Source organism: Pomacea canaliculata, linkage group LG9, assembly GCF_003073045.1.
Source record: "Pomacea canaliculata isolate SZHN2017 linkage group LG9, ASM307304v1, whole genome shotgun sequence".
Taxonomy (NCBI): domain Eukaryota; kingdom Metazoa; phylum Mollusca; class Gastropoda; order Architaenioglossa; family Ampullariidae; genus Pomacea; species Pomacea canaliculata.
This window is the reverse complement of record NC_037598.1, coordinates 18,196,973-18,217,220: the sequence shown is the minus strand read 5'-3', so window position 1 is coordinate 18,217,220 and position 20,248 is coordinate 18,196,973. Positions and strand designations below refer to the sequence as shown.

General features: G+C 40.4%; 2 protein-coding genes and 1 long non-coding RNA gene across 4 annotated transcripts; 1 reads left to right on the top strand and 2 right to left on the bottom strand.

The window, feature by feature from the left end:
* Positions 1–8,685: 8,685 nt before the first annotated feature.
* LOC112572212 (heme-binding protein 2-like) lies at positions 8,686–10,250 on the bottom strand. The gene is made up of 4 exons (XM_025251785.1): positions 10,101–10,250; positions 9,651–9,780; positions 9,246–9,426; positions 8,686–8,953 (listed from the first exon to the last, which is right to left on the bottom strand). Exons 1-4 carry the CDS (start codon positions 10,248–10,250, stop codon positions 8,740–8,742), a joined length of 675 nt encoding a protein of 224 aa, XP_025107570.1. The 3' UTR covers positions 8,686–8,739.
* A 3,847-nt stretch (positions 10,251–14,097) lies between these two features.
* On the bottom strand, positions 14,098–17,664 carry LOC112572556 (heme-binding protein 2-like). 2 transcript variants are annotated; one of them, XM_025252291.1, is made up of 6 exons: positions 17,531–17,664; positions 17,260–17,382; positions 16,561–16,672; positions 16,117–16,246; positions 15,744–15,918; positions 14,098–14,982 (listed from the first exon to the last, which is right to left on the bottom strand). In XM_025252291.1, exons 2-6 carry the CDS (start codon positions 17,379–17,381, stop codon positions 14,811–14,813), a joined length of 711 nt encoding a protein of 236 aa, XP_025108076.1. In that variant the 5' UTR covers position 17,382; positions 17,531–17,664; the 3' UTR covers positions 14,098–14,810. The 2 variants fall into 2 exon arrangements, with proteins under 2 accessions (XP_025108076.1, XP_025108075.1); XM_025252290.1 differs by having other exon boundaries at positions 17,507–17,620.
* A 170-nt stretch (positions 17,665–17,834) lies between these two features.
* Positions 17,835–18,875, top strand: LOC112572557. Its single transcript, XR_003101028.1, has 2 exons — positions 17,835–18,304; positions 18,762–18,875. It is a non-coding gene; the product is annotated as an uncharacterized LOC112572557 (long non-coding RNA).
* Positions 18,876–20,248: the final 1,373 nt, after the last annotated feature.

The window sequence follows — 20,248 nt, the reverse complement described above, 5'->3', positions numbered from 1 at the left end:
CACCATGTCTCTCGTGTCTATAGGCCGGACTGCTGTCTTGAGCTGACACAGCGCCTTAACAGGCACGCTTATCTAACCAGACCTCGAGACCCAGTCGTAGAGCGAGCGCAGTGCAACTGACTGATGCTGATGATGAACGTGGTCGTAGAGTGATCTGCTGACTAAACATGTGCGATTGCACCTGTCTTCTCGTCTATAGGCCGCATGCTCTCGAGGATGAAGGACGCTTAGTGACCGCTACTAACAAGACCAACGCTTATTCTGACCAGCCTCAGCTCTGTGTCTGGCGACAGACAACTGTGATTGATGAAGAGCGTAGAGTGCTCTGGCACTAACATGTGCCACCCATGTTCTTTGTCTCACTTAGGGAGCACTGCTGTCTCGAGCTGAACAGCGCGCCTAACATGGACACGCTTATCTACCAGCCTCGAGCTCTGTGTCTGTGAAACCAGACAAACTGCTGATGATGAAGCGTAGAGTTGCTCTGGCACTAACATGTTGTGCCACCCATGTTCTCTCGTGTCCTATAGGCTGCACTGCTGTCTCGAGTGAACAGCCGCCTACAAGGACAACGCTTATCTACGAGCCTCGAGCTCTGTGTCTGGGACGAGACAACTGCTGACTGATGAAGCGTAGAGTGCTCTGCATTAACAAACTGTTGCCACCATGTCTCTCGTGTCTATAGGCGGACTGCTGTCTCGAGCTGAACAGCGCCTAACAGGACGAACGCTTATCTACCGCTCGAGCTCTGTGTTGCGACCAGGGACACTGCTGATAGATGAAGCGTAGAGTGCTCTGGGGCACTAACATCGTGATGCCACCCCATGTCTCTCGTGTCTATAGGCCGCACTGCTTGTCTCAAGCTGAACGCGCCTAACACAGGACCAACGCTTATCTACCAGCCTCGAGCTCTGTGTCTGCGACCAGACACTGCTGATGAGATGAGCATAGATGCTCTGGCACTAACATGTGCCACCTCACTGTGTCAATCTCGTCTATAGGCCGCTGCTGTCTCGAGCTGAACAGCGCCTAACAGGACAACGCTTAATCTACCAGCCTCGAGCTCTGTGTCTGCGACCAGACAACTGCTGATGTGAAGCGTAGCGTGCTCTGGCACTAACATTGTTGCACTCCTATGTCTCTCTCGTCCTAATAGTGCCGCTGATCTGCTGTCAGCTGAGAAATAGCGCCTAACATGAGACAAATCGCTTATAGCTACCAGCCTCGAGCTCTGTGTCTGCAGACCAGACAACTGCTGATGATGAGGTAGAGTGCTCTGGCACTAACAGGTGCCACCCTATGTCTCTCGTGTCCTATAGGCCGGATGCTGTCTCGGAGCTGAACCCAGCGCCTAACAAGGACCGACGCACGCTTATCTACCAGCTCGAGCATGTGTCTGGCGACCAGACAACTGCTGATGATGAAGCGTAGAGTCCTCTGGCACTACACAATGCTGGACTCATGTTCTCCTCGTCCTATAGCCGCCACTGCGTCTCGAGCTGAAACAGCGCCTAACAAGGACACAACGCTTAATCTATGCCTCCCGAGCTCTGTGTCCGCGACCAACGACACTGCTGGATGATGAAAGCGTAGAGTGCTCTGGCACTAACATGTGCACCTCATGTCTCTCGTGTCGTCTATAGGCGCACTGCTGCTGTCTCAGAGCTGAACACGCCTAACAAGGACCAACGCTTATCTACCAGCCTCGAGCTCAGTATGTGATCTGCGACCAGACAACTGCTGATAGTGAGCGTAGAGTGCTCTGGCACTAACAGTGGTGCCACCCATGTCTTTCTGCGTCCCTAATAGGTATAGGCCGGACTGCTGTCTCACAGCTGACGCGCCTAACAAGGACCAACGCTTTGCTTACGAGCCTCGAGCTCTGTGTTCTGCGACCAGACAACTGCTGATGAATGATGCGTGAGAGTGCTCTGGCACTACAACAGTGCACCCCAAGATGTATTTTCTCGTCCTATAAAGGGCTCGACTGCTGTCTCGAGGTTACAGCATAACAAAGGGGACCAACGCTTATCTACAGCATCGAGCTCGCTGGGTCTGCGAGCTGATGAACAGCGCCTCAAACAAGAACCATGTCTCTCTCGTGTCTATAGGCACTAGTCTGTCTGAGTGAACAGTGGGTCGCTTTATTAGCAGCGCTCGGCTCTGTGTCTGCGACTAGACAACTGCTGATGATGAAGCGTAGAGTGCTCTGGCACTAACATGTGCCACCCCATGTCTCTGTGTCTATAGGCTGCACTGCTGTCTCGAGCTGACAGCGCCTTACAAGGACCACGCTTATCTACACAGCCTCGAGCTCTGTGTCTGCGACCAGACAACTGATGATGATGAAGCGTAAGAGTGTTCCGGCACTAACAATGTGCCACACGATGTCTCGTCTCGTCCTATAGGCGGACTGCTGTCTGCGAGCTGAACAGCGCCTAACACAGGACCAACGCTTATCTACCAGCCTCGGAGCCTTGTGTATTGCGAAGACAGATGCTGATGGTGAAGCGTTGCACACTCGGTACTGCCATGACACACTTGTCCGTCTCGTCGGGAAGGTTGGAAGGCAGTAAGGGTTGAGAAGGAAGAGAAGGTGAATGAAGGGTGGTAAGTGGAAGGAAGAGTAGGAAAGGTTTGATGGAAAGGAAAAGGTAATAAAGGGGTGGAGAAAGGGGTAAAGTTGGATTTGTAAGGAAGGAGAGAGAGGGAGTTGGATGGTAACAAGTGTGAGAGGTAGAGGTGAAGTTGAGAAGGTTTAGAAATTGGTGTGAAGCAAATGTTAGAGGGCAAAATAGGGAGGCATTGAAGGTTTGTGGGAGGGAAGAGGTTGGAAATGATGAAATGATGACAAGAGGGAAAAAGAATTTGTCTGGGATTAAAGAAGATAATTGATGAAGTATATGGTGTGGAAGCAAGGAGTGAGGTTGGTGGAAAAGGAAGGAATGGGAATAACCTGAAAACATAAAAGAGAAAAGTACAACTGTGGCTAATATAATGCAACCAAAAAAGCATTGTGTAAGCTAATATCAATTGTGTAAATATGTGCTGCCAATTACTATACACCATTATCCATAGTGAAAAAATGAGGTGGCTTGATGGATAAAAGAGTGAAATTCCCACAAAAAACCTAGAGGCAGTTCCTTCCAAAGCCAATCACCATGCAAGTAGTGGAAGAAGTAGTTGAGTGCCTATGTATTTGTGTGTGTGCTTGCATGCGCGCTTTGAAGTGAATGCAACAAATGCAGATAACAATTGTCATTCAATGGAACTCAACTATGTCATTCAATAAAGTGACAATCTAAATACACAAACACTAAATCTTAATTGCAAAAGCAGTTACATGAAATCAATGTGTCTACATTATTATAATCCTTGAAAGGTGACATTGCAAGTGAAATTACTAAAATACATGTGTCAAGGGAGTTGAAGAGATGTGTTGTGGAGTGCGGGTAACAGTTCTTATTCAAGGAAATTTAAATATGTCATTTGAATGAAAGGAATCCTCAATTTTTTTAATCAAAAATGTCTATATTAAGTTTGGGAATGCCACTGTACCTTATGGGTTGCTGACCTGACTGGTTTTAAAAGCTGGTTTACCAACCTGTTATCTGTAAATGATGAAGAGCACAGCATTAATAAAGCAATGGTAGACTGGTAACTGTAAAACCCATATACAAGTAAACATTCAAATGACCAAATTCCTTCAATTCTAGACCACGTGTAATAGTTTAAGAGCACCTAGATTGATAGTATCTGTATAGCACCAAAGAATGAAAAGAGTCAATTATTATCATGAATAGAAGGTCAGAGTTCATGAGTAACATTAAAGAAGCACATGAAACCTAGGAATAAGGGGAGTTAAGAGTTTACTTAGCTGTAGACTGTACTGCATTACTCATTAAATGTGCAAATACGGTACTCGACTGATCAACATATTTCTCATATTCTTTGTCTAAACCAGGCATGTAAATTCCTCCATTAATCTTGGTTCCAAACTGTGTGTGAGTCTCAGTGTGTATATGCGCCGGTGTGTGTGTGCCTGTGAATGTATGTGGTGGGAAGTGAATCCTTGGAGTGCAGGTAATAATTGTCATTGCAGAAAATTAAATATTTCATATAATAAAGAAATAGTTTAAATTCTATTTATTAATTGTAAAGACCAAAACACTGTTTCCTGACATGAAGTCTTAATGGATAAATGTACACACACAAACACATACACCCCGAGACAGAAACCAATACACACAAATGCATGAACAAAGCAGGTATTGTTCACTGTGCCTCCGATGACTACACAGAGTAACAAAGTGGTTATTCCTTGACCTATAACAATTGTAATGACTAAATTTAGTCATCGTACCTTTGCTAGAAAGTGTAGTTTGATGCTTTACAGTCGTGCAGCTCTGCACAGAATTGACCTGGCGAGAAGTCTTTTCGTAGCTTGCACACAGGTGAGCACGAGCTCTGGTCATGGTGAGTCTCGCAACCTGCGGACTGCACGTGATTTGTTGACATCTGGGCTAGAGCACGTGAACCGCTGTCTGTGTTGTCCATCTGTGTTTATAGGACATCCTGGAAACATGGCACATTACCCCTACCGGGAGATATACAAAGGGAGGACAAGAGGTTGAGGGGAGAAGAAAAAGAGAGAGCAGCTTGAGAGAAGGGCGCGACGAGTCATCGCCAACCGGTTGACTAAGGACAAAGTCTGTGCTCGGAGCTACGTTCTGTCTACGGCTGTCTCACGTTGTGACTCAGTGTTCCTGCTAGCAGTGTGTTGCCCCAGGCACAAGTCTGGGAGGGGATGTGTCAGTCAGCCTGCCAGACATAGTATTGTAGTGTCTGACAGCAACAGCATAAGTTTGAATCTGAACAGTGAAGACATAATATTTTGCGGTGATTTTACCTCTCTCGCAAGTCGTAATATCTAGAGAAGATGAGAAAGAAGTGAAGGTCTAACTAATCATCTTGACAAACGAGCACTTTCTATCCGTATTTGCCCCGTAGGTTTACCCAGTTACAGTGTTCCCTCGCTACTTCGCGGTTCATAATATCGCGGATTCACTACTTCGCGGTTTTTTGTTTTGTTTTTTTTGAGTGAAGTATCGATGATACTTCCGCGCTTCTACAAAATACCAGAGATATTTCAACAGGAAAAAGACGAAAAATGAAGCTGTATTAGTATCTGCTTGGAGAATTTAAGACTTCAACAAAAGAAAACGGGAATTTGATTATGGAAGACATAATCTGTTATTGCACTGGAGTCTAGACAACACAGTGCGCTTGAAGAAATATGGTTGCCCTCACTCAAGTAAATGAAAAATTCTTTGTTCAGCCTGATGTCAAGGCTACGCACTTACAGCATCATTCCTTGATGTGTTCTTCAGACTTTAAATGTTGCCAATCGTACAGAATGGACCAGAAATCTGCGGACTGGAAAAGCTGCTCAGTGCTGTGAAAGAGTTCACCCTTGTGCACTGAAAATATTCCATGCTGTTGATGTTCACAGACTAAGTGACCTGGTCTACAATTAACTTTAAAGGTACCCGACCCATCCCGAGAAAGTCACGTGCTAGATGTACACGATGCTGGTTGAAGATGTTAGAAAAAATAAGAAGTGCTAGGTTTTGGTGGGTATTGGATTTTTTACTTGTTTTCATTTGCCTTATCAAAATTAAATATAGATAAGACAGAAGAGATAGGCATAGACTTTAGGAAAATAAAATTTTGTTTTATTGTGTACCTGTTGAGACAGTTAACTCCTTCAGGTACGTAGACTCTGTTTTTGATTGCAGGCTAAAATGGGATGTAAACATGATCAGCATGTGAACCTTCAATAGCTGAATAGTTTTTCAGTCAGCACAGCAACATTGAGCTGTTTTTATCAGTCATACATATGCTGGTTTTACAGTTTTCTGTCCATGATATGAACAGTTTGAACCATACTGTCCATATTTTTCTAAGGTAATTGGTGTTAAGCACAGAAATTTGGATTCCTTTTTATGATCAGCAAATTGTCAGAAAAGTTTACAGCATTTTGTCCATACCAGAACATGTCCTAGCAGGAGAATTTGTTATATTGAGTTCAGGCAGGCAAACATACTATGCCTATATGCAAAAGCAATAGGAACTTGAAATGGTTTACAACCTCTGCAGTCCACATGCTCAACCATAGATTATAGATTAATTGTCAGTTGTATGTGTGCATGGGTGTGTGATATAGGGGTACCTAAGAATGTTTTATACATAAGAATGCACGTTCTTATAATGCACCACTCGCCTAGTATTTTAACTAGCAGTTTTTTTAAACTTTTGTAACAGAACACACTTCCCAAGTTATAATTGCCCATTAGGGTTAATAAAGTTGGACATTTGTCATTGTTAACTACTAAAGACATTGTATGACTCATGTGTGTTATGTATGTGAAAAACGTGAAACGCGTATGCAACCATGTGTGTCATATAACGTTATATGCATATGCTCTAGTACTACATGGCTCTTGAAAAATCTTCAGTCCCAGGAAAATTTCTGGCTCCCACCCATGATTTGTATTTTTTAGTACGAGCAATATCTTAATTCGTTTATAGTTTAATTTGTATGCAAATTTCCTCCACATGGAGGTGATTTCGCACTATGGAGAGAGCGGGGAGGAAACCGGAGTACACGGAGAAAACCCCCGGTCTCCAGCCATGCCAACGAGCGCCACAGAGAGTGTCGTGTCCCGAGACGAGATATGAACCCTGAGTCGCTCATTGCAGTGGTGACAAGCGAGTGCTACATGTACTAGCCCCCCACTACCCCACTACTCATGTCAGACGAAATGCACTGCGTGTAACCACAACGCCACAGAGACATCGCTCAAAGGGTTTTCTTATCTACTTAGCAGTTTTACATTGTCTGGGTTGTTCTGGGCCATAATTTAATTACTTGTCATCAGTTTTAGGCATTGGGTTCTGTCGTGATTAACTTTATGCAGCCCTTCGTAGTGTTTAAAAATTGTGAGCTTAGCACCATAAAAAAAAAGTTTCATGGCTGGCAAAGATTGAAACGGAGGACTGTCAAGGTTTTACAAAGCAAAACAATCAGCTGCCGGGCGCCCTACTGCGCTCTCTTGCATTGCCTTTGTGGATAAATAAAGTTGTATTTCTTGGTGGACTAAATAATAATAAATGGAAAATTTGTAAAGTGCATACTCACACTCCTAAAGAAACATGGACAGAATACGAGGGACAGGAAAACAAACAGATAACATGAGCTATAAAAGAATAAACAACAGTATTAAACGAAGAACAAAATCAAAATCAGAAAACACAAAGAGGAACCAAATACAAAGAACAAGAGCTGAGAGTAACATGGTATTGCGAAAGGAAGGGTGTGAAAAAGGACTGGCATTATGAAAAAAGTTGTTAATAATAATGTGGAAATTTATAAAGCGCAATATTTCAGCCAAAGGCGAACTTATTGCGCTGAACAAGATCACAAAATAGTGACATATGTAGAAGGAAGGACAACTCGAGGACTCGCGGCGTTCCGACAGTAAAGGGAGATAACTGTAGACTTAACGTTCACGACTCCAGAGAATTAGCTTATTGACATCAGGAGAATACTGGGACGATATTGAGTAATCTTGAGAATATGAACAAATGTTATCAGAAGAAACTGCAAAAGGGTGATCATCACTTCAGTTTACTAAATGCAGCTCAAGGTTGCTGATGAAGCGAGTGAAGCGGGCGGAATGGAATCGAGGCAATAGATCCAAACAGTCCGCACTTCAAAATAACATTATATAAATTTTATATTGTCCTTTTGCAAATCAGAAGAGGAAGAAAACGCAGTAAAAGCACATGTAAACACGAAGGTCTTCCTGTTAGGCGAGGGGACAGAACTCTCTAAATGAAGGGTGTAGTATTCTTATTGCTTATTGTACCTCCTGCATGCACTCAGCTAAAAAATAACTTATATCAACAAAAGAATATATCGTATTTTTGTTTATTATCAAAAGTACAATTAAAACATATTATAATATTCTCGAAAGAAAATGTACCATATCCAGACTATTAAATATTAACACAGAATATCAGTCTGGCGAGCACGGGCACAAAATGAAGTTTCATTCTTTCTTCGATTTCTTACAGACAAGGGCATGTACCAACAACTGTAGTTTTGAGCAATAGACTGAAGGGGTGCGTTCAGAAAATGCACGTTAGACACTGATATGCACAGACATATGTCTGTAAATACTTGGCAGTGACAAGCAATTAAAGTACGTCGATTCTTCAAACCCTCAAAACGTTAACATCACGTACACCACGTCAATATTCGTTGGATGATTGATGAATTAGAGAAAGGAATTTGATGGCGCGTTCAAACACGCAAGACAAAACGATTGTCCAGTTCGTAGCTGGTCTGAATAGTTGTGCGTGGTTCACATCATAACGATGATTCATTATACAACCCGAGAGTACTCCAGTTCATGTGTCCTACCCAGTCTATTCCAATAAAGAAATACAAATGAAAAATCATCGGTAGCCATAAGAAGATTATACGTCATTATACTAAAATGGGGATTAAGCATAATCTTTTCTATTATTTGTTTATGTTTCTAGAGAAATGTATTACCAGCAGCGAGTAGTTAGTGTGCAAACAGCAGGACTGAGAACAACGATGGCAAGCCAGTCACAGCTGTTTGTCAAAGTTTAAAAACTAACAGGTACTCATCTATTGTGGAGGAAATGCTACAGTGCCGTGTCTTCGAGGTCATGACTGTTGGACTTAGGGCGTAGCAGCTGCACTTCGTTGACCCGGTCCCACTGACGCGAGGGGTGAGTGTAGGTGGCGAAGTAGAAATAGGACTTGACGTACGCCACTCCATCAGCATCCAGGTCAGCAGCCAGCTGCAGCATCTCCGCCATCCACTCCGCGTACGTCACAGGGTTGCCTGGAAACGTTCTAAACCAGCAGCGAGAGCGTTAGACGTCACCTGGCTGGGGGCTTGTGCACGTTCTTGACCTCCGTTCATACATTCATTAGTTCATGTATTGGTTTATACATTCATCGGCTCATCTTCAGGCAGCAGTTTGAAGTTTATAACTTCTTAAACACATACGCGCTCACACACACAGACGCGCACGCTCGAAACAGGACATACACGTAATCATGTGTTCAAAGACAAGGACAGGCAGGCACACAAACTAATAGACAAATGGGGGCAATGACAGCAGAAGGGAAGAATATGTATCACCTAATGTACAGGTAGTAATCGTTGACCTCCAACACTCGAATTGTGGTGTCTGTCGGATCGGGCGGCGACTCGACCTCCGGTGAAATGAAGAAAAACAGAGTCTGATTGTCATTGGACCAGAGGCCGTCACTTCCGGGATCCAACCGTAGAATGAGGGGATTGGTCAACGGCATCGTCATGTCTGCGAGATAGACACAGAAAAGGCGAAAAGGCAAATGAGCCGCCCACTTGTTTGTTGTACGTTCTAATCTAAATATCCAGCCAAGACTTTGCAATCTGTATGTGCAATGTTGTACTTAAGTGCGGTTTTATTTTGTTTTTAAATTAAAATTAGCAACAGCGTTAGGTGACATCTAACCCTTGTGAAAGTTTTTGTTGGGACCCGTCACGTGATCCTGTACTTACTCTTGGTGTTGTCACCATTGAAGTAGTCGTACAGCCGCTTATACAAGACCTGCTTGGCTTGCTGGAATGGCAGGCCTTGCACTGTAGTCTTGGCATAGGGCGCCGCCGGGAAGTACCGCAGCTGGTAGGTCTGGAAAATGTCAACTGATTGACTGACTGCGTATGATGGCCGTAGTTAAAAACACAGTTCAGTTACCTCATCCAAATGCTTTGTATGAGACTAAGACTTTATGTAGCAGTGTAGCAAAAGTTTAAGACATTCCACCGAAAATTGACTTTGTACTGAAGATTGCCATGTTCATCAAAGCTAGCCAGGTATTTGAAGAAACTGGGTTAGTAGATGAACAATGTCTGTTGCCAGCTTAGCGTCGACTATTCTATTAATGTTCATCCATGTGCAAGTCAAAAAAGAGATGACGAGTGTCCTTGAACCAGGGTCACCAAACTTACCCCAGCGTCGTGGACAAGCTGTGATGGCGGGCATGCTAGTCCGCCACAAACGCCTGAAGGAGGTTCAGGAACAGCGTGGTTGGCGTTTGTTCTCCCCCCTGCCGGAGTTAAATACAAAATGCCATCGCAAATCTGAGGATTAGTCTCCATCAATACGTTTGTGTACCAGCACAAATAGCTTTTGACTTAAAAAAATAGTAATATACATTTAGAGGCTAGTGGATTCATAAGAGAGAAAAATATGGGGGAAATAAACGTACCTGAAGAATGTTCCTGAGCAAAGTGTTTGACATCGCCAGCTCTGTCCCCTACTGCGCGTACATGAAAGTCCCTGTGAATTAAAAGTTCATCGCAAAGATAATTAAATCTTAAAAGGTCTGTCGCTGCTTATATGTAACTAATTAAAATTATTTTACAACCCGCCTAAAGTGTTATTACTTAACTGTACTTTAGTCGATAGACATGCGAGTTGCATGTCGTTGTAATAGAGTCGTGATGGTCATTGACGTCCACTTCGGACCCACTATGACCCCGACATCTTCCAAAGATTCACCTTTCCCTGATATACCTTTCCCTAGTGTTTTAAGTATGTATATATGCAGTTTATACTTGCCTTTTGTCATCTTGAGACTCTTGTGAAAACTTTAAAACTGAGCTAGTCACAAAGGGAAGCAGCAGAAGAATGTACAAGAATTCTCTCGCCATTACTTGTGCCTGGCTGAAGCGAGAAATATTTCGTAAACAGGTCGCGTGTGGCAGACCCTGAAACAAACACCACAGACGTTATTAATTCACCAGTCTTTTGTTGTCTAATAAATATTATTTGGAGGCCAACGTGCCGTGTTTGAGTTAAGAATCCTCTGTAAGTACGCAGGTGGTTTAATCACATCACGACGATTATATTCAATTTTTTAAAAACTAATTTCATTCGAACTCCTTACGACTTTTCTTTTCATCCGTAAGAAAACAAACACATCTGACTTTACTAAACTGTTTTGTAGAAAATTGTTTTGTCTGCAGATGACATTAATTGATGCCCGTGCGCAGTACATATGACGGGGCTGGTCACAGGCCGCTGCGTTTCACGCTCGAAGAATAAAATATGATCGGGCACATTAGCAAAGATTTGTAGTGCTGCTGTTGTATATTTGTTGACGTCTCACTCCGGATGTACAGTTTCTGTGTCATGTCTGTGTTGTCGACAACACCACGGCGTTTTCTTTTTTTTTTTTTTTTTTTTTTAAAAGAAAAAAAGACAGCATGAGGAAGATGAACATGGGTGGCACCTGTCAGGTCATATATCGTGCTCCTTTTCTACTAAGCTGTTCAGGCAACGCGATGTGCGGTTTGAACTGGAAATTCCAGGTGAGCGTAATAATGAGAAGAAAGAAATGCACCTATTTTGATATATATATATAGTGTTTATTTCTCTCTCTCTCTCTCTCACGTTCGTGCACACTCTCACTATTTCCCTCTCTTTCTTCACCCATCTCCCTCTCCCTTACACTCTTTCCCCCTCTTTTACACTTTCTCCATCTCTGTCATCTCTCTTCCTCACTATCACTGTCTCCCCCACTCTCTCTCTCTTACACAGTCTCTCGGTCGTATCGGGGACGTGTAATACAAGTCGACGTTGTCATACTGCATTCTTTCATCTCCATCTTTCCCTGGCTGAGATCGGTGGTGGTTTTGTGCAGGAAATGCTTTTTTGTGGTAAGGTAGACTAGAAAATCCTCATCATATCTGACTTTCATTCATCCATATCGTGTACGCGTAGACACGAGTTTCAGTCTGTCGATGCGTACGTTGGCGTAGGTCTATAATGTGTGCGGGAGCACACCTACGACATCAAACATTAAAAAAATCTGAAGGGATGTTGACATCTGTCGTATTTAGCACATAAAACACAGAATATTGAAGCAATACCAACAAAAACAACTGAATATTTTAAATCAAGCGCTTTACGGGAGGCCTGTACTGTCAAAAACATTGCTTGACCTCTAGTTACGTAAGCAAGGCGAGAACAAGAGAGAATCTGCTTACAACTCAAGCTGCGATGGCGAAGCACCGTGACAATCTGCCAACATCAAAAGGTCTGTCGATCCTGCGGTAAAGTTCAATAGATGGCTGACTGCACTCCAAGAGCTGCTGACGAGCTTTAATACACCTGCATATGTCCTACTAATGTGACCCAATTTTCTGGTCATAAGACTCGCGTGATAGGCGGGTTCATTCGAAGGGAGGAACAAGTTTCCTCCACGTAACTGCTGACAGCCCCAACCTCGTGAGCCAGTCACGAGGTGCTGAAAAAAAAATGTCTCTACCATCCCTCCCGCGACCTTTTAGCAGGTTCTCACGGTGCAGGTTAAACAAAAAACTGCATCGCTACAAGTAAGCGCATAAAACGTATAGAAAAACGAGTGAATGAATTTTTGGGAGAAATTAGAGTTGTGAAAAATAAGGGAACGTTTACAGAATTAAGGTAGAGCGGATACGAACAGTAAAGTTGAGAGATTATAAAGCAAGCAACCTAGAATGTGTTTTATGCGAACTTCAACATGTCTCAAAATTCCTTCATCGTTTTTGACAGTTGAATGGAACCTGTTCCTTTAACTACAGAATGACTTTACAATGCTAATATATAGCTGAGGACCGAATGTGCATGGGTGTGGGTCAGGGGTCATTTCGATCTGCAGTGGCGTACAAAGGAGATGCTCAACTTGGTGGAGGGTGAAGGTGGGTGGAGGGTAAACTTCATCCTGACAATGAACGACGTTCACACTCGTACTTTACGAAATAAAATAAGGAGGTGCATGAGTGCAGCCATGTACACACACGTGGGTACACGATGGTAGCATCACATTTGCTACTTTCATACACGACAAAGCCACAAAAAACAAAACATCAAGAAACAAAACATTGAAAAATGACTTACCCGGTTATCGCAATCACAAGAAATATTTTTAATGGATTATTCGACAAATATTCGTCGACAGACGACATTCTGAGTCGAGGTCGGGAAATCAAATTTACTATCGCCAAATGTGATCGCATATTGTACCGCCTCGTGTGTTTGTGTGCGTGTGTGTGAGGCTCAGTGAGAGAGAGAGAGTCTTTTTTCACTTTGCCTAGCAGTTTGCTAACTTTACTCGCAGGCTTGTATAGGCGATGCCAAAAATCGTCCCCTAATCCGTCTTCACAGACGAATGGTCTTCTACAGATGGTGTACAATATGTGATCATGTCTTATCAGGCGCCCCACAGACCATTTGAACAGACTCGGCTTTGTACAAGGTTCTCGGAGTGTGTAAGGGTGTCAGTACGTCTTTCAGTCCTACCTGATGCCCTTCTTCTTTTCATCTTCTGTTGAATGGTTCAGGCAATGTCAGAGTGCTTCCCGCAACCAGTCTTTTTTTGCTTTATTATTTTTTCGCAGGGAAACAGGTTCACTGCCCTACTTCTTTCACTTCAGTTATCTTTATCACAGCAGCGGCTCCAGTGAATGAATAGAATGGGAATGGTGAACTTTCTTCTCGTCTACTATCTCTCGGTTTCTGCAGACTTGACAAAATGTGTCTCCGCCGTTCACTTTGCAGTGACCACTCTTTACTAGCGACTCACAGCTAAAATCTTTTCATTGTTTCAAATTACACTCACTGTTATTATCTTAAATTTCTGTGATGCATTTTGTTGAGCACAATGAGCTAGCCTCGTATACTATAAAAGTCACATTATTATTATTATTGTTACAGTTAAAACTGAATGCAATCCAAAGGGAGTCATGTAACTGCATACAGGAAATGTCGCGTGTTCTCAAATGCTTCTATTCACATGCACTCCACCAACGGGCAATTTATCTTGCCAATTTTTTTTTTTTACGTCTGCCACGTTGATGAGCATATTTTTGAGTCGAAACACATTTATTTCTTTCATTTTAAACCATTAAATCTACGTGTTCGTACATGACAGATTAACAAATAAAAAAAAAACACCGACAGTGTAAATTTCAAACTTTATATTGGAATGTATTTAATGTTATATTTTTTTTTATAGAAAACTATAACTGTAAAAAGGTGCAAACAGACATTTCTGTCATTGAGCATTAACTGCTGTTACTCTTTCCCTCACAGTCTCTCTCTCTCTCGCACATACACACACAAAAACGTTAAGTTGAACAGTCCGAGCTATTACCATTTACCACTAAAGAAAATAAATGATCTTTGTAGCTACTAAACAGAATATTTAGATTACAGAAGCAAACCTGAATGAACAACAAAAAAGTTTAAATAGCTAAGTACAGTATAACTGTTGAAATTATGCAGTAAGCCTGTTAGGTATACGTTGCTATGTATTTGATAAGCGAGTCTACGCATGGACGATGATTTCTACTTTCCCTCACCTACAACCAACCTTTCTCATTTCTTTGAAAACAATCGTCTACAAAGCATTTTAGTTTAAAACTGGTTTTCCTTCTCCAAGACGTAACTACTGGAGTCAAGTGCTCAAAATACTGTGCCTGCATAAGAGAAATATGTTGGAACTGCTTTGTCTAGAGCTAGCAAGAAAATTGCAAAACAAACCAGATTAAAAATACATTTTGTCACAACAAGCGATCAGAATTTGCCATTTTCAGATACATATTCTCGAGATTCATTGTTACGGTTTTCCCTTATTATGCAAACACCTGTTTTTTTAGGAAACAGTTGTCAAGTTACTGAGCAATGAACCATATCTCATTGTGACGGTTAAAGATTTGAAAAGGACTGTCATAACCAGCAGTGTAGAAATAGTCCTTGATGTAGGTTGCATTAGGACCCAGAGCTGCTGCAAGTTCCCTAGCTTGAGCCAGCCAATCGCTCTCTGTAGCAAAACCAGGGAATGACCTGTACATAAGAAGGCCTCTTTAGAGAACAAAAGACATTACTTGATACATTACTTACAAAGATTATTAAGTATTTCTTCTTTTAAAAAAATAAAACCTTGAAACAAATATTTGTATCTCCAAAAGAAGGCTGTATGTGAGCCACTTGGGGTGAATAAGCACCCTCTCCTAGTATCCCACCAATACACATTCTTTGGTCATTCTCTTATGTGTTCATGTCTTTACATGAAGTTTGCACTCAGCTTGCTAAATAACATTCAGAGTGCAAATGTTACACAAACTGCACTGTAAGACAAACTGAGCTGTCAACATTAGCAAAATCAAATCAAATTCTGCTTCTCGTTCAGCAGTTCTCCTTAAATTAACTTCATAACCAGTCACATGTGCAAAAGAAATATTTGTGCATCAACGAAAAACACACAAAAATGCAAGTCAGAATTGTTGTATGAGAGTGTCATCTTGCATGTATATACAGATGACACTCTCATACAACAATTTAGTAGACTCTTTCTCTCAGCAGATAACACCCAACCTTGTAACAGATGCTTGATGTAACTGATTTTAATGTCACTGAAGTCTCGTGTCATAGACACATAGACACACACTTCTTTCAAGGCTGGATGCTAAACAAGCCCCTCTCTGAGCATCTTGCACTGAAAACTGGGTCCATAACACCAAGATAATAAAAATTAAAGATACAAATCTTATACTAATAAAAATGAAGTTAGGTAGTAGTATGATAACCATATCTCATATATGTACCTGACATAGACCAGCATCTTTGGTAGGGAACTCAGGAACACCTTTGGGTTAGATGGAGAAGGGGGGTCAACTTGTGGTGAAATGAAGAATGACTCAGTGAAATTATTCTCACAAGCTGGCCCCTGGCCAGGGATGACGCGAGTGATGACAGGAGCTGTCATGGTGATCTTCTCTTCTAAAATTAAACGTCCAGAAAATATTTACTGTTAATGAACTTATACATTACTCTCTTTGACGTGTTATGGTTACACACCTGAAACAACAAAGACTGCATGCCAGCAAAAAATTTAAAACATTCTATACTACAATGATACATTATCGTACATGTATTTTTTTTTGTTTGTAGGTTTCATGGCAAAAAAGGTGCACTTACTTTTCTCGTTTTCACCACTTATATAGCCAAAGAGGCGCATGAATGCTTGGTACACAGCAGTGTCGTAACTCAAGCCAGCAACATTACTTGATACCCAGTGAGTCGGCATATATTCCCTTAGCTCGTATCCCTTGTAAAAGAAAATGTAAGTTTCCATGTGTTGTTCCATTCCAAAAAACTGCCACCAAGAGTTATACTGAGACTGATGGTAACCAAATGTAAGACAGTAAGAGAAATACAATGTTATATCATCCAAAATTCTGGCTAAATCTTTGTCAGAAGAAGTTTTAGCAACTACAAGACTTAATTATTAGTGCATTTTTGGTTGTTAATATATTGTTAAACTTTTTGACAAGCTGAAACTTCCAAATTTATCATATTTCTAAATACAAAATGATACAAACAATATAAAATTACAAACAGAGGCTGCAATATGATTCTTACTGTCTCATTTTTGACAACCGTGAACTCTGGGCAGTCAAGATCACGACAAAAAGCAGGTCTCTCATGTCGTAAGCTTGTTGGGTCTTTGGCATTCATCCTGCCTTGACTGAAGCTAAAATGGCATAAATCAAATATATATATGCCAGAAATGTGGCAACATATGTACAATAAATCCTCCACTCACAAAAATGCATGGGTCACAGAATCTGGATATGATTTTGCTTCACTCCAGTATTTACGACTGCAACTCTAATGTATTGTGATACATAGCAATCAACTATCACTATACAAAACATCAACTGATAGGGAAGAGTGATCCCAAATCTCAATATTGTTTTTTGTATGTCCTTTGCTATCTTGATTACTGGTCATGCAATCTAGCTATTTTCTTTTGTAGGTCTTCTCTGTTTTATGAGTTTTTCTAAAGTAATCTATTCTACAGACTATGGAATATATAGTAATATATGTAATGTAATTATAATTATCTATCGATAATATGTACATTACAGATCTATATAAAGATTAAGGTTGGAATAATATATTGCAAATGAAGCATTGAAAACTCAAGCATAAAAAAGCTGTTGATTTACACGTTTTGACAGGATTATTTCTGATGAACCTGATCAAAAAATGTCCTTAAAAATTGGAAGAATGTATTTCCAGTTTTCACTTACACTTAAGTGTCCTACAAACACTTACTGTAAAACGTTTAATTGCTTGTCATTTCTTCGTACTCTGGAAAGTCCAAAAGCTTCTGATGCCACATTGGACAGTAGATAAGTAACTGCTAACATCAGGAACCACAAGTTCTTAGTGCTCATCCTGCATTAAATAAACACACAAAGGCGCGCACGCGCCCACATATATATGTATGATATTTTTTTCAAGTTGAAATGACAAATTTTATGAGGCAGAATTTATGTTATAAAATAAAAGAACAGATTACCTTCTGTCCACGTAGTGTACCTACCTTCGGCAACTGAGGTCAATCACACTTGTATAAGGAGCTTAAATTTTCCCACTCTGCCTGCGAAGTTGACATTTATACCGTATTTCCCCCCAAAATAAGACCTAACTCGAAAATAAGTCCTAGAATGATTTTTTTCCCCCAGGATACACTCGTGGTATAAGCACGGACGTATATTTAGTTCGTGGTGTGAGTCCTACCTAAAATGTAAATATCAGCCAGACTGGTTGATTTCATTCGTCCTTTAAACAACTGATTATGTCTATATAATTAAGGGTCATGCTTCAAAAGGAAATAAAGGGTTTGGAGAGTTAATCATGACGATGTTCCCGAAGAAGATGACATGACTGTGCTGGAATAAATGTAGATATCAGTAGATGAAAAAAAAATATCCCCTGAAAATAATAACACCTTTTTTTTCTGATGTCTTATTTTGGGGAAAATACGGTACTGTTTTCAATGAGGTCAGTAGTGTTTACAGAGCTCTACACATATTTATAGGGATGTGAGATTGTTATGTAACAGTGAAGTTAGCGTAAAAACCTTAACTAAGTCAAAGCTTTGTGTCTCTCTATGATGCAGGTAATGATAATAGATGCTCCAATAATAAAGCGGCTTCTGGAATAATACTTCTATCTTTTAACGTTGCATGTTTGGTGTGCGCAAGTTATCCTTTTCACCCACTACGCTAGAATGAGCCATGCCACTGAGCAATGTAGGTCATGTGCAGGAATGTGATTGCAAAACTACGGCTAAGTAAATCAAGTATTGAAAGATGTTTTTCTTTAAAATTCTATATTTTTTACCATTGATCATTAATAATAATGGTGCAAAGTAACGAGTTAAGTGTAATCGCCTTAAATTTCGATTTCCGGTGCACGAGTTCTTATCATGCAACCATGAACGTGTATTTAGTATAAGTTATATAAGTTCGTATATATAACGGGATATAAGTTCGTGATGCAACTTAAAATTCCTTGAAGATGTAAAGTCCTGACATTTATTGGATTATTAACAAAACGATTACATTTGATTGTGATTATGGACACAAGGGGACAATGACATGTCGATCAGTGTTAATTGATATTTATACACGATGATTTGCAGATAAGAAGTCTCGAATGATGGTCCAGTGGTGTTTTGTTGCTGTTGTAGCGAGCATGGTGAAGGAAAAGTGTTGTTTTGAGTTTAATTGAATCAGATATTTTATAATAATATCGTGCAATTTATATAGAGTAGAATCACACTCACCTATAGGAGCATGCACTGCGATCCTGAAATAAAAACTAGGTCAATGGGGAGTAAATGCAGAAGGAACAGAAAGATAGAACGACATGTATAGTGTACAGAGACAGCAAACAGTGATGACGAAGCAAAAAAACTAATCATGAAAGAGTTAACGGTAGGACAGTCTAATCCAGATATAAAAAGGAGGGAATTGGAGAGAGAACAGATTAGTAGACAGACAGTATTTATGTTCAAAATATTCACACTCAATATTATTTATATCTGCAATGTGTTCACGCTTAATTTTTCTCATGCCAATGTTTAGCTTCCAGTTAATTGGTAACTGTAGCAGTGTCAATAATTTCTATAACTTTTATTTTGCTAAATTAAAATTGCCCCATTAATGTAAGAAACTTTTAAAAAAACTGTGTATCATAATCATTTTAGTGACTGCAGTTTTCTCCCACATTTATTTTTCATCTTAACATAGCCAATTATGTCAGTTTTTTTGGGTAGTGACATGCATTTATTAAGACTAGTAGGATACTGAACATCCATGGTTATGTAAATTGAATAGGAATAAATGCTCTGTTTGGAGAATTTCTTTATTTAGTAGGTATAGATTATAAAAATGAAAATATTAGTTTAATTAAATTAACTTGCAGTTAGTGTGTAGCTTAGCATTTTATTTAATGCAATCCTATTATTTGTCTGTTTTTAATATCTCAAAATTTTCAGGCAATGGAAGCTGCTGAAGCAGGACTTTATTCTGGGTCTAGTGAAGACACGTCAGAGGCCTGCACACACCAGAGTATGAGTGCCTCAAATCTAGTCTTACTTTTGGGCATTTAACTTTCTGGACCGGCTCCCCTGCACATCTTATTTGTTGACATGCGGAGTTAAGGTATACTTTGTAACAAAAATTATAAGTTATCAACATGATATAATTATAGCTTGTGTACCTTCTGAAAATTTTATATAATTTTATTTAATCTTACCTTAATTAAATCCTACCTTTTATTAATCCTAGCCAACTACAATGTACAAAGAAATGTGTCTCTTTTTCAAAAGATTTGTCTACACAATATAATTCATGCATTATAAACATGGTTGTCATTTTCAACAATATATATAATCACTCAGGAACAATCTGCAAATCCTTTATGTGCTGTCATACATGATACTATGCAGTGTCATACAGCTTTCCTGGCACATTCATAAAGGATGTAGCTAGTTCTCAGAAAATAATTAAAATCCACAAGGAGAGTTATTTTTATATGATAAGAGTTTTAATATCATTAAAGAAAGATTACTGTGAATAAGCGAGTAAATCAGTTTTTTCACATATGATATGCATTCTGCATACCAACAGTTAATGCAGTCAATATCTTGTCAAATTATCAGATGACACTATACAGCTCTCTCTCTCTTTTTAGTGGACCAGTTATACCCATGTGTTTGTTTGAACTTAATGTGTGTAAGCTGAAATTGTCC